This window comes from Eubalaena glacialis, chromosome 2 (genome assembly GCF_028564815.1).
Source record: "Eubalaena glacialis isolate mEubGla1 chromosome 2, mEubGla1.1.hap2.+ XY, whole genome shotgun sequence".
NCBI classification, from domain to species: domain Eukaryota; kingdom Metazoa; phylum Chordata; class Mammalia; order Artiodactyla; family Balaenidae; genus Eubalaena; species Eubalaena glacialis.
Genome location: NC_083717.1, coordinates 130,517,270 through 130,544,140, shown reverse-complemented (window position 1 = coordinate 130,544,140; position 26,871 = coordinate 130,517,270). Strand labels below are relative to the sequence as shown.

At 41.4% G+C, this 26,871-nt stretch overlaps 1 protein-coding gene across 1 annotated transcript; it reads left to right on the top strand.

The window, feature by feature from the left end:
• Positions 1 to 26,871, top strand: EGLN3 (egl-9 family hypoxia inducible factor 3). The gene is made up of 5 exons (XM_061182430.1): positions 1 to 664; positions 21,392 to 21,511; positions 23,108 to 23,244; positions 25,022 to 25,095; positions 25,962 to 26,871. Exons 1-5 carry the CDS (start codon positions 308 to 310, stop codon positions 25,991 to 25,993), a joined length of 720 nt encoding a protein of 239 aa, XP_061038413.1. The 5' UTR covers positions 1 to 307; the 3' UTR covers positions 25,994 to 26,871.

Here is a 26,871-nt window from a genome sequence, read left to right as displayed (position 1 = left end):
CTCAGCCTCTCCCCGCCTGGGGCCGCCGCCGCGCCAGTGGTGGCTCCGCGTTTCCAAAAGGGGCCCTCCGACTCCTCGCTGGGCCAGTCCGGCGCTGAGTCGTGGAGCCCCGCACAACTCCCGCTGGTCGCTGAACGGGATCCCTCCTCCCCAGAGTTGCGAACAACTTTCGGTGGCTCGGGGACCGTGGCCGCCGCAGGTAGCTGAACTCCGGGCCACGCTCCCTGCGCCTCGGCTGAGCGCGCTCGCAGGTCGCTCTCTCTCCGGGTGCACGCTGGGGGTCCCCGAGCTCGGCTCTGCGGGCGAGATGCCCCTAGGACATATCATGAGGCTGGATCTGGAGAAGATCGCCCTGGAGTACATCGTGCCCTGTCTGCACGAGGTCGGCTTCTGCTACCTGGACAACTTCCTGGGCGAGGTGGTGGGCGACTGTGTCCTGGAGCGAGTCAAGCAGCTGCACTGCAACGGGGCCCTGCGGGACGGCCAGCTGGCCGGGCCCCGAGCCGGCGTCTCCAAGCGGCACCTGCGGGGCGACCAGATCACGTGGATCGGGGGCAACGAGGAAGGCTGCGAGGCCATCAGCTTCCTCTTGTCCCTCATCGACAGGCTGGTCCTGTATTGCGGGAGCCGGCTGGGCAAATACTACGTCAAGGAAAGGTCCAAGGTAGGACGCGCGCGGGTGCCCGGCCGCTGCTGCAGCCCGCGGGGACTGGGGACGTTCGGAGTCCGTTGTCTGTCGCCTTCGCAGGGCTGCAAGCGAACTTTAGATTTTAACCAAGAAGCAAGAAGTCCGCCTGGTTCCCCCCTACACTCCCCACTCCCCCGCCCCACGTTGGGACAGGTTATTAGAAACATTATGTATGGTCCGAGACACGCGAACTCATGATCTTAAATGTCTACTTTCAAGTCACCTAATATTGCCCGTCAGCCCTTCATTGTGTTCAGAGGGGATTCCAACGAAAGCACTTTTAGAGAATTCTAGAGACAGTGTGACTTCACAGTGTGGCATTTGGTTTGTGGAGTTTGGCAGGTGTGGGAAGAGTTTGACCTGTGAAGGAGTAAGGCTCATCATCATCACTCTCTAGTGCTGCCCTTGGCTTTCTGTGCCCAGGACATTATTTGATCATCCACTTGAGTTGAAAATTCTCTCCTGGTGCTGAGCCCCAGCCCCCTTTCCTAACTATCAATTGCTGGGGAAATCCACTGAGAACAACCAGTTAAGTGATCAGAAGAGGGTAGTCAAGTACCTCTGGAAAGAAACCATGTTTTTGTTCAAATGGCCAGCAGTCACTCCCTGGGTGGTAATTTTTCTTGGAAACATTTACAGGTAGATTGGCAGAAATATGGGAACGTGGAGTACCATGATGTAGGTGCGTGTACGTTACGTTGGGATAGTCGAGCTACTCAGTCTTTTCTACAAATGATAATCCAGCCAGTTTTCCAGGGCAGTTCTGAGAGTGATTTTGTACCTCTTTTATTGTGGACTGGTCAAGGGGCACTCAGAACTGTAGACAAGTTTTACTTTAACACAGTGAGGCAAAATATACTAGCGTGAGAAGGAAGGTGAACATTCACCTATGTACTACTCTGTCACACTGTATGTAGTATTCCTCAATTTAAGATTGATCCTGTGATAAAACGTACCATTGTTGTCTCATTTGTCCCATAAACTATGAGGAATACTTTTAATAAAGGGCAAGTGGTAAAGACTGGAAGTGTATAGAAATGAAGGGGTTGGATTGGGCGAGTGGAATAGAGAAGAGATTGCTGTATACCTTTCAAGCCAGGAGGACATGGTTAGAATATCTGAAAGCACTGTTTTTAATAGAATGCAAATAAAGTAAATCTTAGAAGAAAATGCTACTTCCTAAATTTTACTTTGATTAGGGGAAAATTCAGTTAGCCGGACTCTGTAGAAGATTGATGGTAAAGTGTTTCTTTATTCTTGTTGCATCCTTTTGGTGATGGAGTAGAAAGCCATTTGTCTTGATTAGTTTTGTTTTTGCACTTGTTTTGTAAATGACCGCGCCTTTGGGATGGGTTCAGGAGGGGACCAGCTATCCTCAGTGTTGAAGAGGTGTACATAGCTTCAACCTAGAACAGCAGGTGGCTTCTCATCAGTTTTTTAGAGTTTCTTTTAAATTTTGGTGTTAGGAAATTCACCCCTAGCATTCTAGGAACAGAATTTGCTCTGCAGGAGGGAGATCAGAATTCGTTGATGGAAAGAGGTCACTAACATATTTGAAAGTTAAATTTTTGTCCTTATTTTAGCTTTGACTTAATGGACAATGGTAGGGTTTTAGGCTAGAATTTAACTCCACAAATTGAGTGAAAAGCACTGTGTACGTCTGGGTAAGGAAAAATAAAAGATCTCTAGATGTGATTTTTCAATTATGGATTATCATCTGGGTAGAACAAATAACTTTTCAGTTAACCCTTTCAGAAGGCGACTGTGAATTGAAAAGAGAAAATTCATCTTTTGTCCACTGAAGAGACATCTGCCCGTACCTTGACTTCCAGCTTTCCTTTAGCGGTTTGGCACAAAGTTCTTTATTTCTGCCCTTTAGGAAAATCACCACTAAATTGGGATATTCCTTGGCCAGCTAAAACCAAATGTAAACCAGGCTTGAGCAAACAATTATTATATGTACTCCAAAAAAAAAAAAAAAGTTTGGTTTGTTTGTATAAAGAAGTCTCCTTAGTAATGTCTTGTAGCCCTGGGTCTCTTAACTTGAAGTTCATTATTAAAGCATTGTAGAAACACATTCCATTTCTATATGATTTATATTAGTTCCACCTTAATTTAACCTTATTTACTTCTCTTCCCTCAACTGAGTGCCTTACTCTGTGCTGTTTCCCAGAGTAGTGATACATACCCAGTTTCCTGCTCTCCATCCTAGAAGCAGGTATTCAGTAAAATCTAAATTATTAAAAGGTAGAATTTGTACATTTATTTTAAACATTTATTTGTAACTTTTTATTATGGAAATTTCCAAACATATATAAATGTAGAGAGGCTAGTATAATGAGCTCCTATCACCCATTTTCAACAATTGCCAATATATACATTTACATATTTTAGACCAGTTTTTTTTTAGGTACTTTACATTTCTTGGTGTTATGCTTGTTAATCCTAATGAAATACTTTTTTCCCTGAACTTTTAAAGGTCATTGAAGAAGGTAATAATGCTCTTTATCTCAATGAAACAATTGCAGAGGCATTGGAAATAGAATAGGAATATAGTGGACCTAAAATTGAAATTGTGGAAGGTTATGGAAAGAAATATTAAAGTGTTCCCCTCCCTGCCATAAAAGGTGTTAACTGATCAGAATTTATCTACCTCCGCTTTGTTGGAGAAAAATCCAAGGGTGCTTCTGAAGACTCTGGGGCAGATGTTTCTATGATATACAGCAGTATGGTGCCCCCTAACTTCAAGCACAATCATTGCTTTCAGGCTATGAAAAGATTTCTTATCTGCTACTCCCTATTGGAGAACTTAGATCATATCCAAGATAAATATTGGTCCTAATTTGCTCCTTTTGCTTTGGCTGCCTAGATCTTGGACATGGCTGTTTTCCAGAGAATGTGTAATTTATAGAACCCACAGTGCTTCTGTTTGCAGCAGAAGTTAGTAACTCTAATAATAATAACTACCTTTTAATGAGCCGTTGGCTCCGTCTGGTACTGTGCTAAGCACTTTGCAGACACTGTCTGACAGTCTTCAGAACCATAATCTTCGGCAAATTGAGTAATTAAATCATTTGCCCAAGGACACGAAGTCAGCAGTAAATGCAGTTTGTCATAGGGGTTAGGGTCTTGGACTTGGGGTGACTAACCTTGTGGCCACAGGTAAGTTGCACAGTTTTCACCAAGTGTGAAATGAGAGAGAATACCTTAAAGCTTTGGCGGGGGAAGGAGCATGAAATAAGACGGTGTACATAAAATTCTTAGCAGAATTCTGAGCCTTCATAAATGTTCTAAGGGGAGATTTGGGAGTCTAACCCAGGTCTGTCTGAGCCCAGAGTTTGTGTTTTTGACTCTTAGGCTCCTACTTACCCTCCTTTCATTCCCTCAGCAAATGTTCACTCAGCATGGGGTACTGTGCAGGGGTGGGGATACAAAAGTAGACAGGCATCATCCCTGCCCCGTAGAGCTTATATTCACGTGTACTTTTGAACTGTAGGATCCTCTAGCTCACGCTTGATTATTCTCAAGCTTAAAAAAGAAAAAAGACAAAACCCAAACATTGAAGTGGGTCAGTAAAGTACATTTGAAGAAGAGAATGGAATGCTGTGCTAATGTTTTCCTACTGTTATTTGCAGGAAAAGCATTTGTTAACCAGCTTGGTTGTTAGGATCCCCAACTGGAGTAGCTGTGGATGATAGGGTTATGGGGCTTGTATTATGAATCAACAGGTCAATCCTCCCCTGGAAACTGTACAGAGAAATGATGAAACAGTAGTAAGTTGTAGATAACAAAAAATATGTTACAAATGGTGGATTTGTTCCTTTGCTGCTAGAGCAAGAACAGTTTTGGCCCTTCCTTCTCCTGTGATATCAGGAATATTCATGACTCGATGGAGCTTAGCATGGTTGTAAACTACTTTAGACAAACCTGGGATAATGAATTTCAAAGATCAGGATCTCTCTCAGGACCCAAGTGCAGGAAATGCAACTGGGGTTCACAGAAGCCTGAAGCCATGAACTAGGAACTAGAAAGTCCTTAACGTCCAGGGGAGCTGGTGTGTTAGTTCTTTTCTCTGGTGCTCTATGGCCTCCATCTTTGCTTCTCTGCTTGTACTCTTTATTTCTAGCCCTCTCGACCTTCCGTCCAGCTTTTGCTGCTTTTCCATGCTCACGGCTCAAGATGGCTACCCCACAGTGGCCATCTCAGCCTCAGTTTGAGTTCAACAGAGACTTGACTAACATTCTAGAATCCCTGTTTTCATCCCCTGAAAGAGGACCTGTCAACCTTGGGTGGGGATGGTTTGGGAGGGCATGTGGAATCATACATCACAAATACAGTTGCCAGGGCCCATGAGAGGTGCAGTTCTTAGAGCATGGGGTTTGGGGACTAGGCATCATACGTGGTGTCTCTGCAATTAAAATCTTAAAAATTTATCTGTGAATAAGGTATTTTAGGGCTTCCCTGGTGGCACAGCGGTTAAGAATCCGCCTGCCAATGCATGCGACACGGGTTCGAGCCCTGGTCCGGGAAGATCCCACATGCCACGTAGCAACTAAGCCCACGCGCTGCATCTACTGAAGCCCACGCGCCACATCTACTGAAGCCCGCGCGCTCTAGAGCCCGTGCTCTGCAACAAGAGAAGCCACCGCAATGAGAAGCCTGTGCACCGCAACAAAGAGTAGCCCCCACTCGCTGCAACTAGAGAAAGCCCACGCACAGCAACGAAGACCCAACGCAGCCAAAAATAAATTAATTAATTAAAAAAAAAATAAGGTATTTTAGGGGGAGGAGGCACTGAGTTTGAAGCACGGGAACATCTTTCTATAAGGTGAGGATTCTTAATAAAAGGTTTTGTATTTTAGCTCTTGGAGGAAGGAAATAATTTACAGAATACAGCCTCAGTGACAGTGAAGCAAGTTTCTCCATAGTGTGAGTTTTCATAATGTTCTTTGTCTATTTTGTTGAATGACACTTGGGAACAAAGAAAAGAAGGTGCGCGTATGTGTGTTTCCTTTATAATTTCTTTTGTTCAATTTTGGCCCACTGGCCACTCCACCATGACCTTGTCTGCTTGCAGTGAAGCGGGAAATCAGGGGGTATCAATTTAATTTATTCATTCACAAATCATTAAATGCCTTGCACTGTGGTAGATCTGTACATGGATGGGAGAAAGGAGGTGGAAAGGGATGATAAAAGCACCTAAAGAAGTAAGCTGAAAGTTGAGTGGCGTGAAATGGTTGTCACCAACTTTGTTTTCTCTTTTTCTGGTTAAACAGACCAGTTTTACACTGATTAGTCATTTTTGTTTCTCTTCTTTGGGCTTTGTCCAGTTTCTCTATTTACTTAACATGAAGTGACTAAAATAAGTGACCAAAACTATTAGGACTTTAACAATAAAGGTTTTTGGAGCTAGGGAGGTATCAGAAATTACATCTGTCCAATTGCTCAATCATTCAGCAATTAGGTGGTTTTTGTATTTGGAGAAATGAGGTCTTGCATAGGCCCTTGAGAAGAGATTGGAGTAGGTCTTGGGCTTGAGCAAAGTGCTTTAATAGAGAAGGCGCTACCCCGGTTGGGGTTGCTTCATAAGTCAGGTGGGCTGGGAGACCCGGTCAGTAGGTGAAGTCAGCTGCGTCAGTGTCTTATTTGGGAATTTTTTTTTTTTTTTAAGGAAAAGAAAAAAGTTGCTCTACTTTATTAACTATTTTAAGCTCAAGAAAACTAGGGCTAGGATGTAGCCTCTTAAAATCAATCATGGTCTTTAATTTACCAGGAATATCTTAAAACAGTTGTTTATCTCCTTTGTCCATCTGGCTCTTTTTTTGAAGAAATTAGTATATGTTTACCGTTTTCAGAATTATTTATGTGGAAAATAGGCGTTAAAATTCAGATGGCCAGTGGTTTATAATTTTTAAATATAATTCTGACTTAAAATTGATTAGCACCCATCCTTAGGTGGGAATTAAGTAGCCAGTCTGTGCATTCGACTTGTGGGTGTCATGAATTATTTCCCTTTCTGACCTTACTCAGCTCAAGCAAAATTTGTAAATGCTTCCCTGATTCCCAACTCTGGCTAGAAAAATTTCAGATTTGATAAATAACAAGCAGTCTTGGAGTTGCGTGTTACAACTCTATCCTGAAAATGCACCTTGTCTGGGAGACTTCTCTGATGAGCTTAAAATTGGGGGTGGAGTTTAACCCATGATAAGCAGAGCGCATCTGAGAAGCATCCTAGCACTTGAGGATAAAGTTCAGAGGGCATCTCGCCTTTGGACCATGTTTGCTCAGTTTGGCAAGACCTCTGATTTTGACTCACCTTTGTGGCCTCCAGTAAGTTAAATGACAGTTTGACCCATGTCTACTGAACACCAAGGCGCAGCTTGCAGGTTAGCACTACGGAGAAGGTTATTAACTCTTCATTAATTATTATAGCTACAGACTTTGATAATTCCTTTGTAGCAGCACTTCGTAGCTGTTAACTAATATTGCTCTAAGAAATGAGTGTCATTTTTCTCCAGTGTTTGTCAAATGCACATGTTCTGACAGTAATGATAGTTCAGATATATTCTGCTGGGCAACTGCCAGGGGTACCCAGTGGGTAGCTGACTCCAGAGACACTGGAATTGTAAATTTGACAGACAAATCATTTTATGATGCCAGACCAAGGAATTTGGCTTTGGCTCAGATTCAGAACTATGTGTCTGTTTGCCAAGCAAGATCAGTTAGCTTGGTTCTTTATACATAGAAATTTGTGCCCTGTTTCCCTCGATTATTTCAATCTTAAACCAATATGGCTCTTACCTTAATTTTGTATCTTCTTTTGATATTGATTTGTAGGTGAGTTCCTATTCTTGTTTTTGGTGAGCTGGTAGTGACTGAGTGTCATATTTTTTACCCCCTGCCTCTACCCAGTCCCAGCCTTACAGACCCATGGGTTTGCAGTTGTGTAATGTAGGCTTTCACATCTTGTGTTGGATTCATTTGGTTCCTACTTACTGAGTGTCCTCCATGTTCAGTACAATGTTAATACCTCCTTAAGTCAAACCAATTTTATTTTAATTTTTTATTTTTATACAATTTTTAAAGGTTAGTTTCCATTTACAGTTACTACGAAATATTGGCTATATTCCCCGTGTTGTACAATATGTCCTTGAACCTGTCTTACACCCAATAGTTTGTACGTCCTACTCCCCCACTCCCATTTTGGCCCTGCCCCCCTCCCCACTGGTGACCACTAGTTTGTTCTCTGTATCTGTGAGTCTGCTTCTGTTTTGTTATATTTGTCCATTTGTTGTATTTTTTAGATTTCACGTACAAGTGATTCATACAGTATTTGTCTTTTTCCATCTGACTTATCTCACTTAGCATAATCCCCTCCAAGTCCATCCATGTTGCTGCAAATGGCAAAATTTCATTCATTGTTATGGCTGAGTAGTATTCCGTTGTATATATACCACATCTTCTTTATCCATTCATCTGTGGATGGACCGTTGGGTTGCTTCCATATATTGGCTGTTGTAAAGAATGCTGCTATGAACATTGAGGTTCATGTATCTTTTCAAAGTAGTGTTTTCATTTTCTTTGGGCATATACCCAGGAGTGGAATTGCTGGGTCATATGGTAGTTCTATTTTTAGTCAAACCAATTTTTCATTCTTTAGGAGATGCAATGATCACTGTTTCTCAAGTTCTGGAGTAAATGTACCTATCTCATATTAACTCTTATTTTTGTTTCCAAAATGAAGCCAAAATAATAACAGCATATAAAAATAATTCCAAAATACAGAGATTCAAAGAATATGATAGTAGTCTTGATTATTTGCCAGTGGGAAGAAGACAAATGGAAAAACACAATTCCAGGTGTCAGTGACATCTACTTTTGGTTCTCTTAGGACAACTTGAAGTTGTTTTGAAGTATTCAGGAGAATACTCTTCTTTCTGAGCATTGCTTGGAAGTAAAGATACACTGTTTTAAACAGTCTGAACATTTTGGGGGAGCTTGCTCTGTGTTCTCCAGACAAATAGATCACAGATTCTGCCTGTGCCCCTCCCTCCACATCCCCTCCCAGTTCTACTTATCTGTCTAGTCATACCTGAGGGACTATTCCTTAGAAATCTCAATACCCCACACAATGTTGGCAGTGAGTCTTTTTTCTTTTTTTTGGATGGCTTCTTTCCTATTTATATTGTTTTGCAGTTTAATTTGATTGTTTGGAGTAGGTAAACAAAACTGTTTTAAACGTTGAAGGTTCATTCAGGAACGTGCAATATTATTGGTCAAAATTTGGCTATTTTGTGCTGTTTTGGCTTTTTGAGGGTTTTTTTTTTGGCTCCCTGTGGAACCTTAAGTTTTGTCTTTTTTTAAAAAACTAAATGTTGTTTCTCTTTCACAGTAGAAATCCTTGAGGAGGGAAGTATTTTAAAGATACCTACTTTAATCAGAAATCACCTGCCTTTGGTTCTTGTTCTCCTTGTGATCCATTTTAATGAGCTTTGCCAGTGTTATGCAGTGTAAAACCCAATGCTAATCATGCAGTCTCCATGCTTACAAAAAAAACAAACAAACAAAAACACACCCAACCGTGCTCTCTCCCCATTGTCCACCGTATATGCTGTGAATTTAGCGTGCCATTTAAGGCCCTCCACGTCTGACCCCATCTGACCTTTCTACATTTAATCTCCCACTGACAGCCTTCCTGCCCTCCGGATCCCTGAAGTGCTAGAAACAGATTTGCCAGGCAAACCAAGCTTCCCCATTGTCTTCTCCTCAAAAATCCATCCTCCTGCCTTCTCCGTGAAGTTCCCTTCTGCTTCCTAGAACTCTGTGGGTGGCTCAACCTGGGCCACCCCAGTACATTTATTTCTTTGCTGCTTACCCTGCCTGCCTCATTTACCTATAAATTCTTTGAAGGCAGGGACTATTAAGCTTGATATATATTTTTAGTGCCTCCAATAGTCCTTTATTGTTGACTTAATTTCATCTTTAAAAGGAACTTCGATTTTAAGGATGTCAGGGTGTCAAAAAAAAAAGCTATAAATATATATATATATTTTTTAGAAATTTCATGTAATGTCTGAAACATTTATATTAACATATTTCCATACAAATAACCCAAAGAAAGTTTAGTATTAGATGTTTTTTTGTTTGTTTGTTTATACTGCAGCTTCTTATTAGTCATCCATTTTATACACATCACTGTATACATGTCAATCCAATCGCCCAATTCAGCACACCACCACCCCCACCCCACCGCGGTTTTCCCCCCTTGGTGTCCATACGTTTGTTCTCTACATCTGTGTCTCAACTTCTGCCCTGCAAACCGGTTCATCTGTACCATTTTTCTAGGTTCCACATACACGCGTTAATATACGATATTTGTTTTTCTCTTTCTGACTTACTTCACTCTGTATGACAGTCTCTAGATCCATCCACGTCTCAACAAATGACTCAATTTCGTTCCTTTTTATGGCTGAGTATATATGTACCACATTCCATTGTATATATGTACCACAACTTCTTTATCCATTCGTGCTATAAATATTTTGTTAGGCCAAAAAGAAAAAGAAAAAAGAAAAAGGTTTTACAACTTGGTCCCTAATTTGATGCTAAAGGGTTTAACTATTTTATTACATTAACAGTCTGTGAGGGACCATCTCAAAGGAGGGACTTTGGCTTTGTAAGGTTGTTTTTTTCTTAGTTCTGGTACTCTATGCTTGGCCCTAGAAAGTACCAAGTCACATCAGATCCTGGCAGGTCATACTTAGAGGTCTGCCTCAGAGAAGCCCGGGACCACGAGGCTAGGACCCTGGCTTCTGGTCCTCGCTCAGACCCTGGCAGGCAGCATCTCAGGACCTTAATCTCCACTTCTTTAGGAACAAGGTCGATTTTTATTTTTATATTTGAACTTAATTTGGTCAGTAACTTACTAGGCACTGGGATGGACATTTTACGTTTTATTTTGTCTCACTGTGATCTTTGGCAAGTCAGTTCTCGGAGCCTCACTCTCCTCGTCTATAACATGGGTACAATAATATAAATCTACCTCCAGATGACAAGGAATTCAATGAAAATTGAGACTAAAATTTTATTTGAGAGGGCAAATAGGTGCTTTCAGTGCCTCTTACTGGATTCCTGAAGAAGAGATCTGACTCTATCCACAGTCACACCCCAGCGCTGACAGGACAGTAATCCTCAGCAATGCTGCAGAGTTGCAATTGGAATGTTTCCTGCCAGTTTCAGGAATCGTGATGCCAGGGCTGTGCCAGAAACTGCCCTATAGGAATTCCTCTCACTTCCTGCTTTACCCACCATCTCCTGTTCTCCAAGTTAACTAGTGCAGGTGACTAATTCTAATTCCCCTTGACTTTTTATTATTTAGGGTGAGGCATTGCACAAAAACTCGTGCTTTGCCACAAAATAGCCATGGATTCTCAGTGTGGTCATGGGACCAGCAGCATGAGCATCACCTGGGAACGTGCTGCAAATGCATGTTCTTGAGCTTCTCCCCAAACCTAGTGAATCAGAAGCTCACAAGTCCTCCAGGCAATTCTCATACAGGCTGAAGTTTGAGAACCACTGAATAAAATGAATATGAGGAGGCTAAATGGGGATGGTGCTCTATCTTCCTGGAGTTTCTCTATCAGTGAGAAAATCGGCGTTCAATCAGTTGATCAGATCTGAGCTTATTCATTGCTAAAACTAAAAAATGCAAGTGTTCTTGTTTCATTTGGGAAATTTTTGAGAAAAACACATTAACGTGTTAAGTACACACACACACACACACACACACAACGCACAAAATTTTTCTATTATTTTTTCCAATAAAAGTTAATTTTCCAGAACCAGAATTGGAGTATAATTTGGAACTGATTCTCTCCTGTTGCGTTGAATGGAGGGGAACACTCTTTGTTAATATCTGCGCAGTATTGCTCCCCTGTATCCTACAGCCTGGCAAGGAGTGCAAGCTCAAGGCACCAGGGAGAACAAGAAAGCATCGTAGTGATTTGGGGTGAGAACAAACTGGAAAAGAGCAGATGATTCTGTCAGTATTGAGTATCTATTATGCGCTAACTGAACACCACACAGAAGCCTAGGGTTGTTTCTGACCCTCTAGGGTAAGATGGCTGAAGTGTGGGACTCTTTGGGGAAGCAAAGACGAAAAACGAATCCAGCTTGACCGTAATCAAAGGCTTTACTAGGTAGAGACTGGAGAGTAGCTGGCACTTGCCTTTTCCTACTTCTGCATGGAGGGCTTTGATTTCCCAGTTAAAATAGTTTGAGCCTCTATTTGATAAGCCATGATAATCATCTGAGAATCCTTTGTTGTGTTATCTTGAAGGAAGACAATTTCATTCATGGTCACTCTGGAAATAATTGCACCTGTTTTCAGTGAACAACTTTTTCCTGATATTAGAGAAGCAGTGTTTAGCAGTGGGAAGACCATGCTTAGTTCTATAATGTCCCGTAAATCACTTTTTGTCTCTCAGTTTCCACGTTTGTAAAATGGGGCTTCTCTTGGAGCCCCATCTTGAAGGGACATAGGTACAATTATATTCACCATCGCTGCCCCCTAGACTCAGGGCCAGGCAGCTCCTTTATTTCTAGTCCCCTTGCTGCTCCCCAAAGTAGTTTACACATTTCTCTCAGAAGAGCCTTTTACTTTTCACGTGTCTGAGTGGTCCTCTAGATCTCACCCCTCCTGTAAGCCATAGTGGGTCTGTATCCAGCGTATTCTAATTCACTTGATATTAGAAAGTTCTGTACTCAGTGAATTCTAATTAATGTGGTAGTAGTGGAGTTAAGAGTCTCCTGAATAAGCTTTGCACCTAAGTAAGGAAAATTTGTCTCATCCCTGGGATTCCTTGGAGTTTACCAGGTGCCTTCCCAAGGGAAATACACTTCTGTATTTCCTTTAAAGTTTTTTCTTAATTGTTCATTTGCTTTCTGACTTTGAAAAAGTCTGAAAACCTTGGCTGGTGTTCACCTGAGCTAAAAGAAAAGGTCCTGGAGAGGCTGACTTCCTTCCACAGACCCCGAGGTAAGGGGAAGAGCAGCCTGGGGAGAAGACTGATTGCTGACCAACTGCATCCCAGTCAGATATGGGGCTACAGAGTTTAGAGTGGGATTGAGTTTGTCCTGCAGTGGGAATAACCAATCAAAGGCAACTTGGACAACTAGTGTTTTGCTGCGGGGCTGAGTCAGTTTCCTTTGCTCTCGGCTTTTGTGGAAATGAACCCTACCTGCAGCCTACCCCCTACCCCCTTCACTGCCCTGGAGCTTTTAGTTCACAGACTCAATACCAAGGACACTCTTTTTTTTTTTTCTTTCTTTTTGCATTTTGTGATTTTCTATCATTATGGCAAGGGTGATAGGCGAGGGTGAGAAGAAGTGAAATACTTCAAGAAGAACCGAAGATCTTAGTTCTCTCAAAAAAGAGGTGAACCGGTTAATGTTAGACAAAGGATAAGCTGCGCCCGTAAAGCGTGAGCTCACTCTCTGCGGCCAGACTAACTGGGTTCGAAAAGGCTGGTTACCTAAACTCCTCGTGCCTCAGTTTCCTCATTTGTAAAATGGAGATAATAATGGTTCCTGCCTCATGGAGCTGTTATGAATATTGAATGAGGTAATATTTGGGAGGCACATAGAACAATGTCAGGCACGTACACATGTTTGTTCAGTAAATAAATGTGCCTCCCGAGTTTCATGAGTTCTAGTTCTGACTTGCTGTGTGTCATTCCTTTCATTCAGCAGATATATTTTTCCAAGTGCTGAAATCCAAATGTGAATGTTAAGATCTGGTTTCCTAGAAAGTTCTTTAACTTTTTCTTTTTCCAACATAGTTACATTGTCCCACGTTAAGACTCCTCAGAGTCACTGGGAATTGCAAGTAAAGTGCTTCCTGGTTTCTCTGAAGAACATCGCTTCAAGGCATTTTTCTTGACATGTTTTGATTGGTAACTATATATTTTTGTATATTACTCAATAAAATCTTGTCTTACCAACTGTATTTAAGTTATCATGGCTTCCCTCAAGTATTTTAGGATTCATTCCAGATGAGAATTTAAAGCCAACCATATTTAATTCTCTGACAATCCTGCGGTCACAGACATTCTTTTTTTTCTATTCGGCTCAAAGCCTTTAGAGAGCTACATGTAAAGTTTTATTTACTGATAAGTCTGTTTCTCACATCAAAGGAAGTTAAACGTCCCTACCCCCATATTGCCTTAAGGATTACTCATGAATTTGTTTTTCTATAGGAATAAGATAACTTCTAGGTCAATATGATAGCTCCCAGGGTTAATGACTTCTACCGAAAACTTGTGGGCAGGGTGACTCAGGGCAGGTGACCGCTGCTCACCTTCCCCTTAACCTGGAAATTAAATGAGAGAATACGTGTAAATTGCCACGCTAACGTGCTCCCTGGCTTCATGGGTCTTCAGGAAATGGCAGTTGTTAACGATTTGAGGAGAGGTAGCGGAATGGATACGGTTAAATGCCTGTGTTAATGTCCTTAACCCAGGGCCTGGGTGACTTGTGCGGATTTCATAATTGCAAGGAAGCCCTTACTGAGTACATTTCTCTGGTGACTCGGGTAGTGATGGGGGAGGGCTTTCCCGTGCCGGTTCCCTCCGCGGGCTGCCGGGCTGTGTGCTCGGGTGTGGGCTCGCTGCCACCCTCACGCAGCGCACGTAGCCCTGTCACTCAGCCGTCACCCCGCTGGCCGGGAGCCAGGTCTCTGCGGGAAGGGCCGCCTTCCCAAACCCAAACAGCCTGTATTGCTGTGTCGATGTTCCGGGGCCTGTTTACTGTGCTTAATTGCAGGGCTCTGCTTGAATCCCTTCCAAGGAGAGGAATTAAGCAGAATTCGAAAAGGAGTGACAATAGTCTCTTAAATTCCTGGCCTCGGAGAGTTTCAGTGGCTTCTGGGGAAGGGTGATTCACTCAAGTTCAGGGTGATTTACTCAGGTTCATGCACGAAGTACAGGATCCCCTGAAATAGAATCTTGATCTAGTTCAGTTAGACCTTACAAGCCCGTGAATCCTTTGTGATCTTATGCATGCTTCTGTGTGTGTGTGTGTGTGTGTGTGTGTGCATCTATGCATATTTCTGAGGGTGGGTGTGGGAGCCCAGCTCTTTAATGTAAGAATCACAAGGAGCGAAGAGAACTGAGTAGAAGGTTTCAGAGTCTTGATAGTTGTTGATAGTTGGTTGAATGATCCCAAAGTTAGGACCAAGTTCATAGTAAAGAGGGGCATTGATGAAAAAGGTCTCCCCGAGGACAGGTTTTCAAGTGAATATGGTAAATTCCCTGCTCTTCTAGGCAGGATGCTCTTGCCTGATCAGGAGGAACCAGCAGGCCTACTTCACCGGAGCAACTGAGAGTTGCTTATATCAATAACTTCTGATTTTTCATTTTCAGAATTACTGAAGCTCCTGCATTTCAACAAAGTTCAGGTATGGGGGCATAATGATTATTGTTCTAAATTGGAGGTGAGGTTATATGTAGCAGAGTTCTGGGTACGTGGGTTCAGGGAGGGGAATTTTTAGTGTGGATTTAGGGCACATGAGGAAGGCAGAAGTTCCCAGGATAGAAATAGAATAATAGAAGACATTTTAGTGAATAACTTGGGGTTCGTTTTCAAGATTACTTACCTGATGGATATTGACTGTCTGATGTTCTGAATCTTCTGAATTGTATGGTCAGATGCTGAAACTTTGGGAAGGGGAACGTGGTAGCTGGACACAGCTCTTGCTATTGCCCACCAAAAGCATATTTCCCATTTCTCTCTCATTTCGTTACATCAGTCTTTAACTGGGACACTAGGAGGAAGGAACTAGCTAGGCTTGCTCTTAACTAACAAGACAGATAACAAGCAAGATGCCAAGATAACTAGTGACAGTTTGCACACTTGTTTCCTTAAAGTGCCTACATTATCTCCAGCTAATTTCTTTATGCCAATCTAGATGACATGAGAATGAATATAAAGACTCTAAAGCACTTTTTCTGCTTATGAGCTGTTCATCATCACACTGAGAGCTTGCTTTTTTGTAAGAGACTGGCCGCAACGTGAACTCTTGTTTAGTGACATTTTCTTGAAACTGTTGGAGAAAGCTTTGCATAGTTGCAACTATGTTGTAAAGATGCATTGTAAATATTGTAGGAATTTAAGTAGTTTAGGTAATATATATATTTTTTAAATTTTTATTGAAGTGTAGTTGATTTACAATATTATGTTAGTTTCAGGTGTACAGCAAAGTGATTCAGTTATACACACACACACACACACACACACACACACACACACGTATTCTTTTTTAGATTCTTTTCCATTGTAGGTTCTTACAAGATATTGAGTATAAGTTCCCTGTGCTATGCAGTACGTCCTTGATGGTTATCTATTTTATATATAGTCATGTGTATATTTTAATCCCAAAGTCCTAATTTATCCCCCACCGCTTCCCCTTTGGTAACCATAAGTTTGTTTTCTATGTCTATGAGTCTATCTCTGTTTGGTAAATAAGTTCATTTGTATCATTTTTTAAGATTCCACATGTAAGTGATATCGTATGATTTTTGTCCGATTTAGGTAGTATAAATTGGACCCATTTCTGGCCAGAAAACTTCAGCTATTACATTTGCTTAGCTGTTTTTCCAAGCTAACCAAGGTGCATGGTCTTGTGTATTTCTTCTCAAGTCTTTACACATCTAATACTCTATGTGGTTAGTGTCTTATGGTAAAGAGAGGAGGGATCCTGGGCCCCCATTGCTATATCCAGAGCGGACACGGGGGAAGGACTTGAGGGGAGAGAGGTTTGGTGGAGGCCTGTGCAATGTGGATGGCACTGAAGGATAAAGGATACAGCTGAGCCTGGTAAAGAGAAATGGGGAAGGTGCCTCCTTGTAGCTCAGGAAGTAACACAGAGTAGCTTGATCTCTTAGGAGAGCCTCAGACAGTGATCTCAAAATCCAGCCTGATATGTTTTTTTGTGGCCCTGATTTAACAATCGGGATAAAAAATATACAGGAGAGTTTACATACAAATCCGGTTCAGTTCCCTGCTACTGTCCTAAAATCTGAAGATTTTGTAACACCGGCCCCTCATTGCCAAGGTTAGAAAATTCCCTAGTTGTAGGTAGCATAGTACACACTCTAGAGTTTTGACACATATATACCTGGTTGGCTTCAATTTTTTATGTTACTTGCAAGTGCCACAGGCTATATGAGTTTGCCAGCCCTGGGTTCGAAGCTACAAAGCACTTAGGTAGGATCGGATCCCTGAAGGGGAGACATTCTGAAGCCCCAGTGGAGGGGAACACAAAAACATGCACATCATCAGTTTTAAAAATAGCTGACACTAAGCAGCATTTAGTGTGTGCCAGGCCTTGCGCTGTTTTACATGGATTATCACCTTCAATCCTCATAAACCCATTTTTCAGATGAGAAAACTGAGGTGTGAAGAGGTTAAGTACAGGTTATTCTGTGTTTAGGTGGCATTTTATTAAAATATGCTCTGCTAGGGACCGTTCGTAATTCAAAACAAATCCTTACCAAGATTGGCTGGTATTTCTGCTTCACAGTTAGAGGGACCTAGCATTTGGCCGTGGACCAAAATGCCAGTTTAAAGGTCACTCAACCTGGCAGCTTTGAAGTTATGCTATTCTTGACAAATTTTTAAAAATGGATTCATATTTATTGCAAATTTGGTAAATAAAATAAGACTTGATTACTATTTTAATTTGCTGAGTTAAACTTTATGTAAAACGTCACTCTCTCTTTTAAGATCAAGTCATACTAGTGACTGACGCTGAAGTCATGAGTGATGTAAAATACGTTTCTATAAAACATCTATGTTGTTGATTGTTTTTAGAGAAGTGGTGAATCTGAGTGGAGGCTGGGATGGGACAGATGTATCCCCTTCCCACCCATGAATGGACAGTGGAGGTCAATGATGCCAGTTTTTTGAAATGGTGTATATATGCGATCAAACTGGTTTCAATTAAGAACATTCTGTTTAGGCATTGGGATGGAAATCCTGGACTTTCCTTTTTCAACTTTACCTTTGGGATTGATGAGATATGGCTTTTTATGAAGCCAACTCAGTAATACCCCTTAACAGAAACTGTTTTCTTTTCCACCTGTGGCATTTGGGGAACAGATTTTGTTACTTGGGTTTTGCTGTCAAAGTTCTATATGTCTATGTACATTTTCAAAGAATCCTTACACATTTACTGCCTGAACGTGGCCACCTAGGTATCCAGAGCACATATCTCTGGTCTAGAGCCAGTTTAGGAGCCTGGGAGGGGTTCACCCCTCTCCACTCATTTCCTGTTGCTACAGAGCTATGGAGAAGCCTCTGGGGATGGTGCAGGGGGTTGGGGGTGTCCACTATGGGGCCATAGGAAAGGATGGTGAATACATAAGGGGACATGTGGATTTGTCTGCCCATCCAAGAATAGAAGTATAGGACTAAATTGTATGTGCTATTGCAGGTCACACTAACACGTTATTAAATTTGTATAAATTTCAAATATTAATCTAGTCCGCAAGTTCTGGCAAATAAAAAGTCGGCAATAAGTGAGACTTCCTCCTGATGGGTGTCAGTGCTATTGCGCAGCGTGTTTGTCATGTGATCATTGAAGTACTCTGGTGATGTTCTTATTGTCCTGGAGCATTCTCCTCCTCTGTACACTCTAAGTCCCTTCCTGGCTTGATGAGGTTTGGATAGCAGCTCTGTTGAACTAACTGATCAGTTTCCGGGGTTTGTTTCTGCCCCGTGCACAGTTTGGCACAGAAACGCGTGATGTCATTGAAGTGAGCCTTGCTTCTCAGCACATCCTTAGCCTCCTGGTTTTAGACTGTGTCAAAACCCAACAGATACTGGGAATGTGCCCAAGCCGAGACCCATCTCCTGTGGCTCTTGTCCAGAAAACACTGATAAAATTGGCCTGTGTAGTTTCAGCAGGCCCACTGAGGCTCACAATGATTTGCTTGCATTGTTTTGAACTTGATGCTATAGTTTCAGGAACCAGGAGAGAAGGTGAAGATTCACTCTGGCCAGAAAAATTCTCTATATTTCTCTCCCTTAAGCAATCAGATACCTTGCTGACACTTAGGAGTTTTGTCCTAATGATAAGTCCCCTGGAATGTGCTAGCTCCTTCTCTATGCGTGCGTTTTATAGATGCAGCAGTACATACAAAAGGATGTACTTTTGTGCGTTTGTATCTCTTTCTATCAGTATTTAATCTAAGCTGAGTCCTGAGGCAGTTAAGCACTTCCTAATGCCCTGAAGAACTCTGTTGCTGCTTCTGGGGTTGATGCTTAGATAGACTGAGATCTTCTTGGACCATCAGAGGCTGGGTAACCCAAGCCATTTTTTACAGGAAAGAAACCAAGCCTGGGATCACATGATTAGTTGCAGAGTAAGTTAGATGGCGGACATCCAGACCACTGACCTTTTCCTTAGAGTAGAGCTGTTTAAGAATATAAGATTATGTAGCGTTTTTTTTTTGAATTTTATTTTATTTATTTTTTATACAGCAGGTTCTTATTAGTTATCTATTTTATGCATTTTAGTGTATATATGTCAATCCCAATCTCCCAATTCATCCCACCACCACCACCTCCCCCCGTCACTTTCCCCCCTTGGTGCCCATACGTTTGTTCTCTACATCTGTGTCTCTGTTTCTGCCCGATTATGTAGCATTGATGGAGTACTTTTTCTTCTTTTCAGAGCTTCACAGTGGGGAGAGGCTGAGTTGGTAGGGAATTCAGCCTATAATTGTTTGTGGCTTAAGTGACTTTCATTATTGGCTCAGTGGTGGCTCTTATAATCCTAATAGCTGCTTCCAGGGATGGGTAATTCCCTAGTCATTATAGGCGACTTCATTTATCTCTTCTTCCCCAGCTAGACCCATCATTTCTGTCTGCTACCAATCACCTTTCCCCAAGCCATCCTTTGCCTGGTGGTACCATCATTTGTTAAATCTCGATTGCAGTAGCCTCAGAATTCCACCTCTGAAAGATGTTCAAGCTAACAGCCTAACTTCAGCTCTAAGATGACATTGCATTGACATTTTAGACATTCAGAGGCAGGATATGGGGATTGCTAGCCGCCTAGGGATATAACGTTTGAGAGATATGGTGACTTAAGCCTTAAGATCAGTGTAAAGCCAAGTTACTATTCAGCCTTCTTTTTGTTCTAGTATGCAAGAAGCCTTTCAAGTACATGCCTGGTTCATGTCTTCGTGTTACCACTGGGAGTGACTTGGCACCCATGGTTTTGAAGCTGATTCATTGAGCCACTAGTGTTATTAGTTTGGGCTCTACCTGACTGGTTATTTTACCAATGAAACAGTCTTGCCATTTATGAAAGAAAATGTGAACTGGATCGCTACATGTATGTTTGAAGATATGCTTTAAAATGACAAAAATCTCCATTGATCTAGGTAGAAAGTAAACTTACTGTTTAGAGGAAAGAGCTGTTTGCTATTCATTCATTTATTTATCAAATTTTAAAACAAAACAAAACAAAAAAGGGAATTCCCTGGCAGTCCAGTGGTTAGGACACCGCGCTGTCGCTGCTGAGGGCCTGGGTTCAATCCCTGGTTGGGGAATTAAGATCCCACAAGCCCCGCGGTGCCCCCTTCCCCACCAAGAAACAAAATCAAATTTAAACAGTTACCTTCTGTGCGTCAGGAACTGTTCTAGACACTAAGAATACATCAGTAAACAAAACAGAAAAAATATCCCTTTTCTCATCTTGTGTTGCCAAGATCTTCCCTGCATGTATCTCATCCCTACAAAGATATTTTAGAAATAAGGCAGTGTCCTGTGAAAAGAACTGGCTTTTTACACTTTGTCTAATTTTTTCTACTCTTTGCTATAAATTTTCCAGGGAACAATTAGAGATTTGTTACCCTCTTCGTAGTAATTCCCTAATAGTAATTTTTAGTAGGATTTTTAGTTTGGCTTCCTGCTTTATTTCTCCACCTGACTGATACAGGTAGCGCTTGGGCAAAAGGAAGAGGATTTCAGGTTATCATTTAATTTGATAATTGTCAGTAGGAAGAAGACAAGCATTGAAAAATGCATTAAGATGTGTCTGTGGCTTTTTCTATGAACTGGATCTGACTGTCATCTATGCTGACAAGTCGGGGCACAGCTTCCATTGACCCTCCCCTCTTCTTTCTGTCCTAAGCATTTTATTGAGCAAGCCTAACCTTTTTCTCCTTCGTCATTGGTTCCTGTCTCTTTGTAAATGCAAGTATCTTTAGCCATTGATTGAGACAGCGGGTGATTCGGTGATTCAGGGGCACTTGTCAATAATGCATAATCCCTAAACTCCAAACCTAGTGATTATGATTTTGTGGCTCTAGGGTGGGAACCCAGAACCTGCTTTTTCAAAAAGAAAGGTTGAAGAAAGGCGGGGCATCCTAATGACAACCATAGATACTGTCCAAAATGTTCTAGAATTGTGGGAATATTGTTGAACTACTTTCCACTGGGCTGAGCCATAAGGTATAACTTGGCCGTTAATCATATATGCTGAAGAGTCCAAATTCATGTACTGTACGTGAAGTTAAGAAGCCAACAGTCACCTATGTCACGTGGCACCCAAGGAGACTGTGTTACTCAGCTGTTCACTGGTGGGAGAAGATTGGTTCAGCTTTGTTAACCAGCTTCCTTGGGATTTCTCCATAGGCGATGGTGGCTTGCTACCCAGGAAATGGAACAGGTTATGTTCGACATGTGGACAACCCCAGTGGTGACGGCCGCTGCATCACCTGCATCTACTATCTGAACAAGAACTGGGATGCCAAGGTACTTGGAATAATGGGAGTAGAGTGAGGGGTTAGGAACTATGGGAAAAGAATTCAGATGACTTAGAGGAAAGTTTGCAGTTCATAATCCCCACTGATGAATCCTTTCTATTTCATATTTTTTCTTTTTTCCTCTTACGGTGTTAGTACTAAAGTTGATGAGATGGAAATAATAGATATGAAGTTAATTTGATGGGGGTGGGTGGGTAGGGCCATTATTAGGTTATAGGTTATAATTTGATGGTTGATGAAGAGAAAATAATTTATAATTTTAGGAATGGGGATCAATTTCTTTAGTCTAATCCAGAGCTGATAGGATTCTCGATTCTCAATGTGGAATAAGATATATACTTTTCCCTGCCAGGACCAACACTGAGAGAATTTCACAAAAATAGAACTGTAGGATATTAAACTATCCCCAAGTGAGGTTTCCCACACAGTCCTCCCTCTTGGGGTAAAATGTCTCCCTGGTGGCCTCTTGCCATGGTTTACTATGGTTTGTGAATGCCAAAGGTTTTATGGCTTATTTTTATATTTTTGAACATATATATAGATAGAGATATGAAGTCTGGTTCCACACTGACAAACATTTGTCTGGAATTTGTATGCTTTCTGAAAGTTAGGGATGATTTAGGAGTCTGAGACGTTGGAGAACTTTTCAGGCTTATTTGGCTTTTGAACCTTCTGCATCTCCTTTCGCTATTCATTAGGCCAGATACTTGCTGTCATGAAGCAAGGATATTTTATCTGGGGTCAGAAAAACTGAACCTGGGAAACCAGTGAATTAGTGACAAGGTTTGTGTCAGCTCCCTATTGGTAACGTGACTGAACTATATCCCTTAGTTGTCCTTTAAAATCTTGAAAGGTAGTGTTATAGGCGAGAGGGTAAAGTTGTCAGATCAGTGATGATAAATCACAAAGTATGAAAACATTCAAAAAATATTTGAGTGCCTGCTAGTGCCAGGCATTGTGCTGTGAGGAAACATCGATGTGTGAGGTCTGAATTCTACCTGGACATGGTTATTCTAGTAGGACAGCTTGGGTGTACATGTAAAAAAAAGTAATTCAAGGAAGAGAGTGATATATGTCATGAAAGATAAGGTGGTCTGAGAGTTCAGAAAAAAGAGCATGTAACTTCCAACTGATGAAATCAGATAGGAGATAGGGGAGCTCAAAAGAAAGCTGTAAATTCTCATTGAAGGGGAGGTTATGTGTGGTCACTATCCTAGGGAGCTGTTAGTATTAGATTGAACTATATGAAATTGCCGGGGGGAGGGGCGGGAGGGGGTTATAGGTCAGAAACAATCGAAAATTGGCAATTCTGTATGATCTGACCTAGTAGTACTCCATGTTGTATCCATGGACTCCGTGATTGTGAGGGTGGGAAGGCTTCATTTGGTGGGAGGTGAATAAGGAGATATGTCTAGCCAAATTTGAAATAACATTTAATACAAAGGATGAGGCTGAAGTAAAAATTTGGGAGTAATATACGCTTGGAGTGGTGGTTGGAAGATGGCTTTGTTTCTAGATGAGGCTGAAATATCATTGATAATGAGCTATGTGTGAGGAAATAATCTACCTTCTTTGTGGCCCTCAGCTACATGGTGGGGTCCTGCGGATATTTCCAGAAGGGAAATCGTTCATAGCGGATGTGGAGCCCATTTTTGACAGACTCTTGTTCTTCTGGTCAGACCGCAGGAACCCACATGAAGTCCAGCCTTCCTATGCAACCAGGTAACAGCCAGGGCCATGATTCCTCTTGAGAAGCTTCATGTACAAACCCCCAGAGAATTCTCTAAACTTGTGCTCTATGCAGATGAGAGACCAACCACCCCCCAAAGCTGATAGCAAACCTGTTTGAAGTCAATAAAAATTAAAGGAGAAATCTTGGGTTCTTTAGTACACAAACCTAACATCAGTTTGAACTATTAACAAATTGTTTTCCATTTGGTGAGCATCTTGGATTCCGAATTTCCCAGAGCATTTTTCTCTTCTCTCCTTTCTTCCCCCTACCCCCCTTTAAAAAAAACCTAATGTTGAACCACCCCTAGAGAATGTTGGCTGCCACATAACAGGAATTCTGTCTGGTTAGCTCTGGATGAGTTTACAAGTTGCCAGCTGCAAGCAGAGAAAGAACCTCGAGAAAAGAAAGAGGAATTTGTAACACAACATTGTAAATCAACTATACTCCAATAAAAACTTGAAAGAAAAAAAAAAGAAAGAGGAATTTGTTCTGATTTCTTTTCCTTTTTACCCTTTCCTGAGCTTAAAATTGGATTGGGCTTACTGTACCCATCATGTCCCAACAATTGGATTTTTCAGACTTCTTTTTTTAGATCATGCATGGGGAGATTTTCAGAGTAACTGAACAATTTAGTATTGTTTAGTATTAATCTGGAAACTCTTGATATAATCTTGATTTCAGATTCTGCCTCTCATTTGCCTTTGTTTTATGGCCAAAGCTGTAAACCAGGTGGTATTGGAGCTCTGTGGGGTGCAGCCTGAGTTGGGAATAGCAGTTGGGGGCAGGGAGGAGAGAGGTTGGGTAGAAAGATAATGACTAAACCTTAACAAGACTGATTAAATTAAAATCACAGGTGTTAAGAGCTTAAGGTTTATGTGGCCCCATCCAGAAATCACAGATCTGAGCCCCACATAGAGTTGCATATGAAATATCAAATTGGGATGTGCCCTAGGTGAGCAGGTAACTGATTCCACCACCAAAGCCTGCTTGTGGCTTGTTTAATGTTGTACAATAATTGGACCCTGTCATTTGTGCAGAATTCCCTCGTTCTTCCCCAGTTCCTCTATGACCAGGGTCACAGGGGAAACATTAGCACATGTTGATGGGAAGCCTTTGGAAAAAATCAAGTGCTATAGAAATTCCATTAACTAATAATAATAATAAAATGAAACTTTTTGAAAACTCATGCATGAAATTACTCCTATTATAGTCTATCCCATAGATGGGACGCAGTAGAAAGCTTGAGGGCATTAGTATTCCATTGCATCTTTGCCTCAATGTCCAAAACTAAAGAAAAAAGCCAGGAGTTTTAGGTGTCCTGTCATTTGATAAGTTATTCTTCAAAGCTTCACTCCTTTGTGCTCTCCCCATCAACTTAGGTCTCTCAGTCTTTAGCAGAATGACTCCCTTCTAGCCCTTTCTGTGTAGATCATCTTGACCTGTTACATTATTTGTTAAATTTCCTTTCCTGCCTGCTAGAGCCGAGCTCCTTGAGAAAGAGGCTGATGTATTCACATGACCATTTGAATTCCCATCGCCCAGGATAATGCCTGGAGCATACTTGGAATTCCTTAAATGTTTTATTACATTTAAATAGACTTGAAACCAGATAAGTTTATTTTAAATTAAAATTGGGATGGACCTCTGATAATAGGAAAAATTTTAAATGTTGGCTTTACAAATGACTGTTATGTGAAATCTATAGTATTTTTTTTTTTTTGGTAGTATTTTTAAACCTCTTTTCTAATATCTACTTATCTTTCACAGATATGCCATGACTGTTTGGTACTTTGATGCTGAAGAAAGGGCAGAAGCCAAAAAGAAATTCAGGAATTTAACTAGTATGTGTTTGATAATTTTCTGTGACTTTTGATCAAGTCAGTCCCTGACTTTTATTCCAGATTTTTATGTATATTCTAATATACTCTGTTCAGTCTCAGCCATATATATATGCAAGACTGCATATATATATGATGACAGCCTGGTGGGCTTAATTCTGAAACCTTGGCCTTAGCTCTGCTGGAAAAATCAGGAAAAAATGCAAAGGACATCCCCTGTGACTGTCCACTGATTGTGTGACAGTTTATAATAGATGGGAAATAGTTAACTTTTGATCATTAATGTTTGTCCGTCAAACATAACGTTAAATTTTGCCCATGATTTTGGCACATTGCAAAGGAAATACAGTGGATCCCAACAACGATGGTTAATTTATTATATTGGTACGGGAGTGTGACTCATTAAAAAAACTGGGCTCATGTAATATATACTGAATATGACGTAAGGTCATTCCTGTCCCCTCCAACCAGTATTGTAAGGCAGCGTTTCCCAAAATACATTGTATTGAAAGCCGAGTTAGTTTGAGAGAAGGTAAAATTCCTGGTCCCCAAATGTGGGAAATGTTACATACTGTATCTCTTTCTTGAAGAGTCACAGTGCTTATGGGCATATTAATCAAGAAAAATTAATCTAAGAAATCTTAAAGATGTATGTAACATTGCCTAACCCATGATCCATTTGGACTGTCTACCTGGCAAATCCCAAAGAAAACACATTTTGCTAAGCCCTGTCAGGAGGCACTCCGCTCAACTTTGTTCTGTAAGATGGGAAGCATTTGCTGGAGGCTTTTGGGGTGACAGTTTGTGACATGAAAGTCATCAGATCTGGTTCCTTACCCTCTTCATTTTCTTTTCTCTTCCCAACCCAGGGAAAACTGAAGCTGCCCTCACTGAGGACTGACCCTGATCTGAAATCCGCTGGCCTCATTCATTTTAGTAACAGTTCCTGAATTCACTTTTAAGAGTGGAGATCCAAAGAAGGCCACTTCTTTAGTGACTCGGTGATGAGAACCCCCCTACTGCTTGCATCATTCACATCCCTGTCTTGCGTACGGTACTTTGTGTTTTCTTGCCAAGACTGCATCTACCTTCAGACACTCTCTTTACCAGATGAACTCATTTGCTAACTCCAGAAATACCTGCAGACGACCTAGCTGGCCAGCGGTTTAATTGTCAGATTTGGTAATCCTGGGTATCAAAGCAAGAACCTGGAAGCACAGGCGAGGGACTGAATCTTACTTGCACTTTATGTACACTTCCTGATTTGAAAGGAGGAGGTTTGCAAAGAAGTTAGACGGCGACAGATGCCACAGAGAGGCATCACTGAAGCCTTAACAGCAGGAAACAGAAATCTGTGTCATCTGAACAATTTCCAGATGTTCTTAATCCAGGGCTGTTGGGGTTTCTGGAGGATTATCACAACCTAATGACGTTATTACCTCTAGAAAGGGCTGCTGTCATAGTCATCAATTTCTAAGTATCCTGTGGGTGGACACTCCTTTTTCATGGTCCTGCAAACTGGACTTGCTGCCTCTGCCCCATTTTGCTGAAAATATGACTTTCTGATCAAAGATGACAACACCATTTATTTTCTATTTTCACTTCTGACTTAGAGAACCTAATTCATTAATTGTTCTGGTTGCTTTGTTGAAATGAAATTTGAATTTAAATCAAAGGGTAAAAAATCTTCCTGGTAGTTTAGAGCCGACAACGTCTGACAATGGTGTCAAAAGACCTGGGTCTACTGGTATACAATAAACGTGTGCATCTTGAACGATT